General features: G+C 41.5%; 1 protein-coding gene across 2 annotated transcripts in view; it reads right to left on the bottom strand.

Annotated features, from left to right (window-relative positions):
* Nucleotides 1-14,525, bottom strand: part of si:ch73-22o12.1 (nectin-2) — a 112,121-nt gene that overhangs the window by 69,880 nt on the left and 27,716 nt on the right. For both annotated transcript variants that reach the window (XM_036594816.1, XM_036594824.1), the window contains exons 2-3: nucleotides 6,871-6,980; nucleotides 3,947-4,196 (exon numbers count right to left, since the gene is read on the bottom strand). In XM_036594816.1, the coding sequence (XP_036450709.1) occupies nucleotides 3,947-4,196; nucleotides 6,871-6,980 (360 nt within the window). The remainder of the gene's footprint in view (nucleotides 1-3,946; nucleotides 4,197-6,870; nucleotides 6,981-14,525) is intronic.

Here is a 14,525-nt window from a genome sequence, read left to right as displayed (position 1 = left end):
GGAACCACTGGTGGTCTCGAGGAATTTAAGAGGCTACAAATAAAAGTCATAGCATGACATTTGAGTTTTATGTTACGTTTATGCCACGTCTTATTTTCTGAGTTTATTGGCTGGTTGCAAAGCAGAAATCTAATTACTGCCTGACTCGTATAGACCTGGAATCTTCAGATTATCTGCTCACCCAAGTACATTGTAAACATGTTGAACACATTACTGACAAAATCTGATTGTCCGCAGTTATCAGATTATTAAGTGCATATATAAATGCACTCAATGAATTCAGGCATACTGGTATGTCATCATTTACCTGCATCAGTATTCACCAGCTGCACAATCAATCAATCATTAAGAGCCCCAGCGGGAGCAGGTGTAACGTTTTAAATGCCTGCAGTGAAGACTGGACTACATGTTTTATTCTTGGTCCATGACTGCAGTAACCGCAGTCACAGGTCAGTGTTTTGCTGTATGACGAGCAGCAGAGAGTAAATGTGTTTATAGTGTTTATAAATGTACAGAACTGCTGTTTTTCTTCAGAGACTCGACAGTCCGGCAAGTTTTCAGTGGCATTGACTAACTGCTCTTTATCCGTTGCTTAGTAACAAGAGGCTCACGAAGCATGTTGGTATACATTCAGCTGGTGTAATGATCCACAGTGAAATTACGAGTGCTTAAGTGTAAAATTTGGACTGTTATGATTTGAAATCTCTGGTCAACATATGTAATAGTATGTAAACGCAAACAGGGATCCATTTTGGTCAACACTTCCTGTAGTGTACTGTCAAGATACTGTGTGTATCTGTCAGAAGGGTCGCGCTGTTCATATGACCTGTTTTTTTTAAGGAAATGACAAATGTTTTCCATATTGAGCATCATCGAGTGTGTTTACATGCGCTCAATAATCCAATCATAATCGGATTTCTGCACTTATCTGATTATTCAAACTGTTACGTAAACAGCACACTCTGATTTCTTAAATCTCTTAAATCAGAGTAAGGTCTAGAAATCCGATAAAGAGGCTGGATTTTAGCTCAGTAATCAGATTTCTCGGTGCATGTAAACTCTTACTCTGATTTCTCAGTCTGCGCGTGTGTGAAAACAGACCGTGATACCAGAAATAAGTGAGCAGCGTCGCCGCGAGACGCAGCAAAACACTTTTGGAGCGAAATGTATTTGGGCTGAAACCAAATACATGCTTGACGAAATGAAGGATTTAAATATTCTTCACCGTCTAGATAAAGTATGTTCATATTTTCAGGTAAAAAAGTTGAGTTTTACGTTTACGTCACGTCTTCTTCTGTGAGTTTACTGGCTGGTTGCACAGCAGAAGCCTGACTCTTACTGCCCGACTCATGTAGACCTGGATTGACCCCCATTATCTGATTACTGAGTGCATGTAAACACATTCATTGAGAACTAACCTTGTGGGCTAATCGGTTAAACATTTTGGAGTCAGATTAACCTAAATTTCTGGCAAGAAGTCAAACATACACAGTTATTTTCTTAACCCAAACGTAGTGAATCGGCCACTAAAGCGTCCGAAGTTTGCTTCTTTAGTTTTGCACTGGAGCTACAAAGCTAATGTAGCTAACAATCGATGGAAGCCATGAGTTAGCACCGTTTCTGGCACTGTATTATGTATTTTTATCTAAACGTGGATAAATTCAACCAAATTCTGGCTCCTGGTTGGCTGCTAATACATTTTTTAGGTATGCGATGCACTTTTGTCCATTTTTACATATAACAGTACGTTATGCAGTGTTAGGAATCACATTTGTCTCATAGCTCCATTAACAACAAAAGCAGCGGAAAAACTAAAGAAGCAACCGCCAGACACCAAACACGTCTACGTTCAGAATCGGGGGGTAAAATTTTTTGTTTTGGCCGAACTGTCGCTTTAAGTTTCCACAAGCATTCGAGTGGTTAGAGTACGAGAGCACGGCAGCGCTGCCCTCCAAGACTTTGACCTTTATTTCTCGGCGCGCTCCGAGGGAAGAGAGGAAGAGAGGATGAAGGAGGGAGGAAGGGGAGACGGCCGCTTGGCTCGGCCCACAGCGCTCGCATTGTACCCGCGTTCCGCTTGGAGAAAGACATCAAAGCGAAGGAGAGGAGAAAAGCGAGGGAGACGGCGAATGACAGGAGAGGAGCGGCCTCTCAGCATGATAAGCAGGCAGATCAATAGAGGAGGGGAGGGGGGGCGAGAGCGAGAGCCCGGCCAAGGTTACTGCCACACTTCACACGCATTAACAGCGGCGCAATTGATCTGACAATATAATTTATAAATCCAGTTAAAGCCTGCAGGACAGAGGGGGGCACGGCGACAATCAGATACACAGTAATATACGGCGCAAAACATGGGTGTAAATCTGTGACCTCACGACGATTCGATTCGTCTATTTAGGAAATGATCTGGTGCCTCATGAAATCCTAAGTTTCAGCCAGATTCAGCTGAATTTGGCCATTTTGGTCCAATTCAGAACTATGTTTAAAAATACATAATTTTTATAATATATGAACAACAGTTTGTCTCCTGTTGCAAACGTCCAAGCTGCAAGAGGCTGCGATCGCCAGATGCCACAGCCGTCCGTCACCAGGACCCCAAGTGGGCATAATTAGCCTCTGGGTGGGCAGGATGGACCTCCCTCTTCCCCCATCACTGAGCGCAATGCTAGCCAACGCAGGCGTCTGTTAGCTGAAGCAACTGAATTAGCAGCTAGCATTCTTCTCCAAGTGTGTTGAGCTGCCCAATGATGTTGCAGTGCTGGCAGGTATGGTGGAGCTATGGTGGTGTTTTTACATAAACAGTACTGTGCAAAAGGCACTTAAGCACATGATTTAAAAGCATTTATCTTGGTATGAAGCGGGTCTGGGCTTGTAAAAACACCATACATCCTCAGAATAAGTGCAAATGAACGTAAATACTGTAATACGTAACAAGAATTTCTTGTTTTCAAAAAAGTAGCAGAACAAACTTTGGTTCCAGGTCTCTCCTGGACACCTCCAGCCATCACATACACTAGTTAAATTCCATCAAGAGTGAACCTGATTTAAGGTAATGAAGGATTGATCAACCAAACCAATTACAACGGTTAAAAAAAATACACAAACATACATTAAAGGTGCAGTGTGTAAGATTCAGTGGCATCAGTGGGGGAGGTTGAAGATTGCAACCAACTGAATTGCAACCCTTCCCTCACCCCTCCCTTTCCAAGCGTGCAGTAAAACCACAGGTTTTCTGCTGTCGTCTGTCCTGATTTCGTTTTGCTTCATGTTTTCGCTTTGTTGATGATGAGGATTCGCCCTCTTTTGCTTTTTCATGTGCTGAATTGTAAGCATGATCCTTTGTTCTCAAACTTCACACAACATAAAACGGTCAGCAACACCGACAGCAACACTGATTCTTCTTCTTTCTACGTCTTCTTTCTACGTCAATGATTCGTAGTTACAGGTGACTGAACACTAATGAACACATGCTTCTGTACATTGTATCCCACTTCTGCTAACAGATCCCTCTAAATCTTACACACTGCACCTTTAAATAACAACGTTTTGTAATCATGTTATTTTTATTTATGGTAATATACGCTTACTGACCAGGGTCCAGTTTCCCAAAAGCATCTTAGTGTTAATATCACTTTAACAGGTGGAGAGAGAGTTCACTGTGATGCTCACTCTACCATTTAAGAACCATCTTTGTGCTCTTTTTTTTTAAACATCAAATTGCATACCTTTGTAGATTTATATATAAAAAATAGCCAGTTGCAAAAGTTTAGGCACCCCTGTCAAATTACACATTGTTGATAAAATTGTTGAGTGTGAATAAGTGAACATACCCTCTAAAGAGAACACACTTCTGCACATTTTAATACACAATTACTGCTTATTTTTGCTGAATTTAACATGTTAACATATTTAACTATACAAACAATACAAGCTCTCCACTGCTCACCTAGTAAGACGAGGCTGGTGACGCCCTGCTCGTTCCCGCTGGGGTAAGTGGCGTATTCACAGATGTACTTTCCCTCATCAGTCATCTTAATGTCCGTGATCTGAATGGTGGGATTCTCCAGTTGGGGTGGGTCAATGGTGAAACTCACGCGGCCAGTCACCGGGGACTTCGGGTAATTAATTCCAAAGCTCGGATGAAACACTGCAATGTTGGTTCGGACCCCGGCAGCCGTTTCGAAAATCCATGACACCTACAGTGCAGAGAGAGAGGCAATTCAACCCAAACAGAGGCAGGATATCTATATTAACATGCAGTTACCTATAAAACCGATGAACGTTTCTTTCTACACAGATATACTGGTAAGAAAAGGAATCTTCTTTTACCTTAGCTTTAGTCACTAATTCATTTTTTGTGTTTAATCCTGCTTTGTGATTGGTCACATCTCTGACCTTCGAGCTTCAGCATCTTATTTTAGTCCAAAAGGTTCATCGAGAAGAGAAACAGAGTGTTACTGACTTCATTTTCTATGCTGATAGATACTGTCTAGATGTACTAGAGGTTTCACTGCAAACCTAAAGCTCACATACAGCATTTCAAACATAGAACTGTGTAAACAAACCACGCCTACAATTACGCTCATCATACTGATATGTCAATATTAAAGCACAAAACAAATATCAAATCAACCAAGAGCCAATCTTTATTTAAACTCAGAGTACACGGAGGGTGAAACTCCTGTGCAATTTAGCTAAGCGTATTATTGAAATGAATATTATTATTTTTATTATTATATGTATTTTATTATTATAAAATTATACACATTCAGGTTAGATATTCATTTTTATTGCCTTTTACAGTGGCACTTATTATCTGCATGTTATATATATTTTAGCAAAATCCCAAAAATGATAACTATAAGGATTCCGAAGAAAAATGTTGGACTTTTAATAACTTTTACGGCTTGAGTCAACAAACTATCATAGCACAGAAAGCAACTTCAAAGCAGGCAGACTTTCACTTTGTCACTACCGTCTATAATTAAACAATCTATTTTGGGTTTAATTAGCTTTTTAAACTATAACTGACGATATCAGACAGCTCTTCTGCAACTCACAACTGTACTTTTCCCCACGACCCACTTTTTTTTTTGTATTTATATTCAAATTATTTTTATTTTCTTTTGGAAAGGTACTTTCACTTTCACTGCAGGCATATCTTAGGGCCCATATCTTACAATTTTTCTTGTAATTTGTTTTTCCCTTGAGATTCACTGTTGCTTTGTGTACCAAAAACAACCAAAACTTATTTTTACATGATTATTCTCCAATATCTTTAGCCCGTTTTGGTTAATGAGCTCTGTTCTGATTGGCTGCCTTGTACTGCGTCTCATTGAAATAGCAGCCCGGACTGAAACACTCCTTATAACTTCAGTGTGAGTGGGCAGAGCTAAACTGCAGTGGGATGAATATGTGGATGTGTGTAAATGTTTTACTTTTCATGATCTCAGAAAAAGAAACAGTGAATTCAAAACAGTCTGTTCCAAAATATGGACTGTATGAACTACGGAGTGAATGGCATGTATGAAACTTCCAGTTGAAAGTTGAGTTATAATAATAATAATAATAATAATAATTTTTATTTATATTGCACTTTCCATGCTGGTGACAGCTCAAAGTGCTTTACAGACAGAAGGTCAGTATCCGCAGATCACGTGCTGGAACATAAACAGACGGACGGTCATTTAGAGCCTTAAAAACTAGTAGCAGAACTATACAGAACGATACAGGTATCCAGTGCAAGTCTTTCAAAACGGGAGTGATATGGTTATTTGTTTTGCACTATATGGGCCCTTTAAGTTGCAGCAGTTTTGCTGGTGGTTGAGTTTAGGCTACTGTACACCAGGGTTATTTTAAAAGATGAAAACCAAATAAAAACTATAATACCTACTGCAAAACTAAAACGAAGCAGAATTACTGAAAAAGCTAGTTTCTTTCAGTACGTGAACGGGAGTTTAGAAGCTGATCCCTTCTGTGTTTGGTTTTAGTGGAAAGCAGGAGCCGAGCTGAGCTCAGTCTACTGTTCGTTTCATTCTGCTCTTATTAAATACCTGCTGTCACAGTGTTCATCATAACACAGCGTTCATCATAATACAGCGTTCATCATAACACAGCGTTCATCATAACACTGAACACTAAAACTGAAACTACATAAACACCAAACTAAAACTACGACCTTTCAGAAAATAGGAACTAAACCAAAACTATTAATGAACACTTAACACTGCAATTTCCCTTCAGGACCAACAAAGTTCTTTCTTTCATTCTTTCTTTCTTTCTTTTGTTCGTTCTTTCTGTTCTTTCTTTCTTTTTCGTTCTTTCTTTCTGTTATTCGTTGTCTCTTTTTCTTTCTTTCGTTCTTTTGTTAGTTCTTTCCTTCTTTAATTCATTTGTTCGTTCTTTCCTTCTTTCATTCATTTGTTCTTTCGTTCATTTGTTCGTTCTTTCCTTCTTTCATTCATTCGTTCTTTTGTTCTTTCATTCATTCATTCTTTCAAAAGAAAACATTCATCTGTTCTTTCGTTCGAACAAACAAAAATAAAGAATAAAAGAATGAATGAAAGAATTTTTTCTTTCTTTCGTTCATTCATTCTTTCTTTCTTTCTTTTGTTCATTCTTTCTTTCGTTCATTCGTTCTCTTTCTTTCTAACCGAAATTAAACTGAAATCAAAAACCAAAATGAAAAACTAAACACAAATAAAAAAAATATTGAAAACCTAAAAAACTACACTAACTCTGCTCTGCACTCGTCTGGTCATTGATCAGCGATCAATAGCTGCGTTAATTATCCACACAGAGCCCAACTGCCCGTCGAGTCCGTGTGTTTGTGTGTCCTGCTGGACCGATTATAGTGAGGTGACCTCTGACCTGTGTGAGCTGAGTTTGGCCTGGATCAGGAAATTGGCACCGCAGGCTTACGACCTGCCCCGGATACGACACCACCTCCGACTGCACCTTCACGCGCTGAGCCGACGAACCTGCGGAGAGAGGAGGGAGAGGAGGAGGAAGAGGAGGTGCGTGAGAACAGGAAACTGCACTGCTTTCTGCCCGTCTGAGCGCAGACGACCTCTGACCTCAGCTAGGTTAGGAGAGTCTGAGAGCGTCCAGGGTGTGACGGTTCGGTCAAAACACACACTTTCCTGATTTCCCCTTTACCGTAAACGTAGCCACTCTGGAGTGAAGTCATCGCTCATAGACTCGCTTATATGGTTTCTGACCAATAGAACCAGGGACACTCAAGGAACCTTTTGCATGATTAAAGTGTTCTCAGCATTGTTAAATGGTTCTTCAGGCTGATGGAGAACATGCTATAGATGGTTCTTTTTGAGACCTTTGAGAAAAGTGTTCTAAATAGCACCAAAAAGCGTTCTTCTATTGGAACGATGTCAAGCCTGCAACAATAGGAGAACCCTTTTTTTAGTGCTAAATAGAACCATGTTCAAAAAAGGTTCTACATAAAACCATATACAACACACTCTCCATCAATCGGAAGAACTGTTCACGATGCAAAGAACCCATTAATCATGCAAAAACGTTCTTTGAGTGCAAAGACACTCTTAAAAAAGTCGCTTCAAGTGTTTTTTATTAAAGAAAATGGTTCTATATAGAACCATGAACACTCAAAGAGCCCATTGTATAAATAAAGGGTTATTTGCATCATGAAAGAGCTCTTCATATTGATGGGGAATGTGTTGTATATGGTTCTATATAGAACCTTTTTGAAAAGGCTTCAGTATAGCACCAAAAAGGGTTCTTCTATATCATTACAATGTCAAGCTTGTAACAATAGAGGAACACTATTTGGTGTTATATAGAACCCTTTTCGAAAGGGTTGAACCATCTACCCTCTTTTCAAGGGTTCTTTAGTAAAGAAAATGGTTCTTTATAGAACCACTAACACTTAAAGAACCCTTTGCATTGAAAGGGTTATCTCCATCAGGAAAGCTTTAAGAATGTCTGTAGATGGTTCTATATAGAACCTTTTTGAAAAGGGCTCTACGTAGCACCAACAAAGGTTCCTCTATCGCTACAATGTCAAGCTTGTCGCAATAGAAGAACCCTTTCGGTGCTACGTAGAACCCTTTTCAGAAAGGCTGAACCATCTACAGCACATTTTCCATCAACATGAAGAACCCTTTTACCATGCCAAGTGTTCCTTGAGTGTTCATGGCTCTACATAGAACCACTTTCTTTACTAAGAACCCTTTTTTAAGTGTGTAAGACACTCCAGCCGAGGACTGTAGGTTGTAGGTGTATCTATAAGGCCCGACGCAAAGGCTGTAAAATGAAACCTGCTTTACCAGAACCATTTATCATCCTCCTCCTCGCTGACAGAACATATTGCGAGCGTTTGTTCTGCCGGTGTGGATTCGGTGGAAAATGCATTCTGAGTACGTGAAGCAAAACAGGGAGGAAGACAAAGAGGAAGCGAAACCGTATACTAACAAGTGTTTTCCAAGAAAACTTCCAGTTTATTGACTCTATTGACAGAACCTCAGCTCTCTCGGGAGGAGGAGGAGGACGAGGAGGACGGGGCGCGAGCGGCGGCGCGACGGTCCGCTGTGCAGATTAGCTGTGGATACAGGTTCTGCGCCCCTGAGTTCAGGCATTAAAACATATTCCAATTCCAGCTCGCTCGCTTTCTACAATGAGGGAAATGACCTCGGGGGCAGAAACTTGTTCTTGCTGAAGCGACGCAGCACTTTCTAATCTTTCTAATTCCACATTCAATTGGAAAAACACTTTCAGCCTCAATTTGTGAGCTGATAAAAAAAAAAGAAAACACGACAGCCAAAGTGAAAAACACCATCCGTCACTGTTATATTCATAAGCTGAGGCTCATTCGTCCCAGACTGACAGATTTAGAGGGGAAAGCTGTGTCGCTGTGTTTGGACTGAACTGCTGTCACTGATTAGCGTTTATATGCTCAGTGCAGCCCTATTATAAAATCACCGCGTCAATAAAGCTTCCGAAATTAAAGTGAGGTTTCGTTTTAATCGTGAGTCCGAGGCAAGCCTGCGAGTCAGTTAAGTGAGTTAAGCAAATCAGTGTCGGAATCACGAGTCAGTTGAGCATCAGTTAAGCACGCACACCAATCTAGAGTCAGATAAGCGTGCGCCCTAGTCTTGAGTCAGTTAAGTACGCATTCTAGTTTTGAATCAGTCGGCGTGCGTTCGAGTCGAGTCAGTTAAGCGTGAGTCCGAGTCGAGTTGTTTAAGCGCGCGTTCGTGTTGAGTCAGTTAAGCGCACGTCCGCGAGAGTTGGTTAAATGGGCGCCCGAGTTGTGTCAATTAAGTCACTGAAGTGTGTGTCCAAGTCATATCTCGAGTCAGTAAAAAGTGCGTCCAAATCAAGAGTCCGTTAACTGAATGTCCAAGTCGAGAGTCAGTTAAGAGCGCATCTGAGTAGACAGTCAGTTAATTGTGTGTCCGAGTCTTGAGTCGCTTAAGTGTGTGTCCAAGTCAAATCTCGAGTCGGTTAAAAGTGCGCCCAGGTCCAGATTCAGTTAACTGCACGTCCAAGTCGAGAGTCAGTTAAACGTGTGTCCGTGTCAGGAAACAGTTCAGCGTGTGTCCAAGTCAAGACTCGAGTCCATTGAAAGTCAAGGGTCAGTTAAGCACACATCTGAGTCGAGAGTCAGTTAAGCGCATGTCCATGTCAAGTCAGTTAAGCGCGCGTCAAGTAGTCAAGTCAGTTAATTTTGAGTCCAAGTCTCATGTCAGTCAAGCACGCATCCAAGTCTTGAGTCAGTTAAGCATGTGTCCAAGTCAAAAGTCAGTGAAGTGCGAGTCCGAGTCGAGTCGCAAGCCTGTCAAGCTAAATGCAGCAGAACCAGTGTGGCGTAGCTTATATAATAGCGTATATGATTCACTAACTGGCTCTATATTTACATCACTTTCATCACTGTCATCATTTCTCGCCTCATCAACAAAACCAACCAAAAAATTATTGCAAAAACCGCATTCGGCTACGCAGAGATCAAAACAAACATGTTTCCTTTTCCATCTGTTCGGAATCTGTTCATTCACCAGTGTGCTTAATATACTGCTCGGAGTATCACCATCACCATAGGTAGTAATAAAAACCAGAACACTGGTATTTTATTCATATTGGGCAGCATTAGCGCATTTCCACAAACCAGACAACATAAACAGAGCATTAACACGAGAGATATGGGTGATACGTGGTCAAATAGGGAAGCAGAAGCGAGAGAGAAAAACAGAAGCTGTGTGTCATTGCTGCTCTACTTTACAGTGCTGTCCTGCCTGCAGGTAACACACACACACACACACACACACACACACACACACACACACACACACACACACACACACACACACACACACACAGAGGAAACAGCGCCGGTCTAAATCACACAAACACCATCCTGTCCTTTTCTGAGCGCTGTCACCAATCATCACGTCTCACACACACACACACTCACAGGCGGAGGGACACCTCGGCCATATGAAAGGTCTAATGAAGGCCTGTTCTGAGTGACATCTACATCCCTCCATCCTCATCCCTCCACCACCCCTCCATACCCGAGGCGCCGAGGTCAGGAAATCAGCCGGACAGAGTGGCGATGAGTCAGTGAGCGAGAAGCGCAGAGCATTCAGACTGAAGAGTGGATCAGATAGCCTGATTACATTAACCGCCCTTCACTATGTGGCCCCGTTCACTCTAATATACAGCACACGGCTGTTGACGTTCTAAGTGAAAGTAAGTTCTATACAGACAACACCCAGGGTGCTATAACTTTTGCACTACTTTTGGTTTTACTTTTTCCTCCCCAATTATTTTAAATCCATTAAATTGTGCATTAAAATGTATTTTTTGTATGTGTTACATTACATTCACTTAGAAAAGCAACAAAAAACATGTAACATACGTACAAGGGGAGGACAGAATAACGGAAACACCACATAGGCCATTTTATCAGAAACACTTAGACCATACAGGTGCAATATTCTCGACTGTGCGCATTTCTGAGCTACCCATTAATTAGAACAATATAACTATTGGTCAGTGTCAATGCTGGACTGAAAAGAGCCCCCCACCCAAAAACATCCAGCAAGCAGTGTCCTGTAGCTGCTGATGAAGGACTAGAGGATGATCGGCACAAACTGAGCGGCAGCAGATGAGCTACTGTCTCCGACTTTACATCTACAAGGTGGACCAAGAAGGTAGGTGTGTCTAATAGAGTGGACAGTGAGTGGACACACTCTGAATCTGATCCATGCGTATCTGCACAGCATACACTAGCACTGAGAAAGGAACGCCACTTATATACTAATACCTGTAAAGCAATTCGGTGGTCAGAAACTGCCCAATGATGAATGGAAGTGTTTCTAATAAAGTGGCCAGTGAGGGGGAACACACAGTGAAGGAGAGAGAGGCAACAGCAGGAGGTAATGTGGAGATATGAACAGCTGCAGGGCTCTACAGGGAGGAGGTGTGTGTGCAGTCAGATGTTCGAAGGTGTGAAAGAGTGTGTGTGTGTGTGTGTTTGCACGTTTGTGTGTGTGTGTGTGCGCTGATGTTTGAAAGTGTTCTTGGAATACATTTGACCGTGTTAGTTGAGATACACAGAGCTTTAAAAGGGTTTCTATATCTATATACTTTAATAAGTGCAATTTTTGAATAGCAAGTGCTGTAGTTTTATAACAGCCTACAAGTCTAAACAAACAATAAATACGTCAAACCTGTGTTCTGTGTACATGACAACCTCAACCACAGATAACTGGCCGTCTGGTAGAACATGTTCAGTGTTCAACCCTAAAGGCAGAACAAGTGGATGATCTGGTCTTCATGGCCAAACAAAGGCCTGGAATTTTATTAATTACAAATAACTAATTTAAATCACAGTCTCGATATTTGTCAGAAAAACTGCAAATCAACCACCTGGGATACCACAGCAACAGCCTGGCAACCCCTTAGCAACCACCTGGGATACCACAGCAACAGTCTGGCAACCCCTTAGCAACCACCTGGGACACCACAGCAACAGCCTGGCAACCCCTTAGCAATCACCTGGAATACCACAGCAACTGCTTTGTTAAGCCAACTTAAAATTTGCTCACAGTCTCTCCGTCCAGCTGTACTAGTATTTTATATGCTACTCTATGCAGCTCAGTGATCTCTCTAATCCATACAACCCATATATGAAAACTCAGCTGCAAAAACTGTGATCACTGTCAGATCAAAGCCTCGTATCATCAATTTTTCCATTTTTTTTCCTTCGTTCAAAACCTGAACCAAAGAAAATCAGTCCGACTTTTAAAAAAGAGCTCATAATGTAAAATAAAAATTATTTTTATTTTATAGTTGTATTCCTTTTCCTAAAAACGGACTATTTTGGAGGTACAAAAGAAATAGGTTTATAACTTTCAGAGTTTACATTTCCAAAAATGAGAGCCACCTGTGTAACAGAAATAAGAGCAGAGATCTCCTCCTCAAACACACACACACACACACACCTAATTAAAAGCAGAGAGAGAGAGAGAGAGAGAGAGAGAGAGAGAGAGAGAGAGAGAGAGAGAGAGAGGAGCAGTTTGAAATAAAGCTCATATCATCAATAATTTGTCTGTTTACACAAGCGGAGCTCACTGTGAAAAATGTGCATTTCCGAGTGTGACACACGACCGGCACGCCGAATTCCATCCGACCGGATAAATTATTCATGCACGAGAGAGAGAGAGAGAGAGAGAGAGAAAGAGAGAGAGAGAGAGAGAGAGAAAAAATATCATCTCGCTCTTTAGTTGGCTAGTCATTACCAAGACAAAGAGAAATGATTCCCTTTACATAACAATCTCTCTCTCTCTGGAGAGAGAGACCATCTAAACCTCTTGCTTTCCTGCTGCCTTCCCTTCCCATAGATTTCTTTTCTTTAGGCCCACAACTTTACTCTTTTCTCTACACCCATCTTTGTTTCTTTTCTTGTCTCCGGTTTCATCTTCTTCTCTATACCGCTCTCTATTTCTCTCTCTGGTGTAACTGGATCCTCCACAGGTGCGTTATGGGAGGATTCCTCTCCAGACTGAAGCAGCGTCCCAGCGGACCACCAGAGAAAAAAAAAAGAGGCTCGGTCACAATTCACTCCGCCACTGCAGACACACGGCCGTCACCATGGATACTCTCGCCACGGAAACATTCATAAGCCCAGGTCTGAGCGGTGCTGGGGGGCGCAATAACTTCTCCATACCCGGGGCAGATATTAAACAGCCTCCCGAGGAGACGGACGGGTCAGAGAAAATGAAGAAAGGTCAGTGCGTTCAGAGCAGAGTCTGTAGGTGCTCAAAAACAGGTGCTGAAAGCTGCACTATGTAAGGGTGTTCTGGTAAAACGAACAGAAGCAGCATGACAGAGATTTGGTTAGCGTGAGCTGCCGAATGAAGCCTGGAATGATCATTTAAAAGTCAGAGGCGTCGTGTTTGGCCATCTTTACGTACTAAGGTCACACACGCCGGGTCAAAAAAGGGTCCGGCTCAATGTTTGGGCCTCAAATGATCTCAAAATCAACACTATACTGATGGAGAAATCACGACAATAGTAGATAATTCACTCACATCCTCGGAAGACCTCGTCCTTCACCGAGTTTTGAGTCAATTCTCTTTGAATTCCCTCTCAATCATTAGATTCATCCGCTCAGGGAAGGGAGCCGACGCACAACTCACATTACAGAATGCTCTTCCACACGTTGTGTGCAATTACACATTTCCACCACAGGGGTCTCCAAATCCCCAAAACTTACTCAGAGCAGCTTTAAAGCAAATATAGCAAAACAATAAACCTGAACTGAAAGTGTTGTGCCACAGATGATAACTAAGTTCAGGGCTTGTTTGGCAGTTTTTCGTGTGTGTGTGTTGGGTGGGAGAGGGGGGTCTGGAGGCACTGCACCCCCACTCACACTCCCAGCATTTTCATTACTTTAACATTAGAATTAAGCTTAGCTGTGCACTGACACTAAAATATGAAAACTGTTCTGCTTTCCAAGTATTTGGACTTTTTTAACCTCACACCATTACACAGTCTCTGTGTGTGTGTGTGTGTGTGTGTGTGTGTGTGTGTATAATTTGTAAATTTTGATTCATTCTGGAAAAATGTAGGAATGGAAAAGTTCAGCCCAGACTCATCACTGTCCTTCCGCCCCTGAGAGACCGTAACCTTGACAACACACACACACACACACACAGAAAACGGTGGGAAGCCACTATGCTAGATCACTAGGACAATATAGTCCTATATAGATAATATATATATAGATAATATATATATATATATATATATATATATATATATATATATATATATATATATATATATATAAAAACTTCTGGTACAGGTCACTGAGTACCTTTTAACGTAATCTGAGTCACATAATTAATGACATAATAAAATAAAAACCAGAGAAGAACAAAGAACAGCAGGATGACCTCGAACACCAGATGAACAGAGAGGCACAGAAACTACACGGCTGATTATAACAGTCTGTGCTGTGTGCGTCCATTTGATAACGTTAT

The sequence above is a fragment of the Colossoma macropomum genome, unplaced genomic scaffold, assembly GCF_904425465.1.
Source record: "Colossoma macropomum unplaced genomic scaffold, Colossoma_macropomum, whole genome shotgun sequence".
Classification (NCBI taxonomy): Eukaryota; Metazoa; Chordata; class Actinopteri; order Characiformes; family Serrasalmidae; genus Colossoma; species Colossoma macropomum.
The sequence above is the reverse complement of the archived record's forward strand: the minus strand, read 5'-3'. Positions and strand labels throughout refer to the sequence as shown.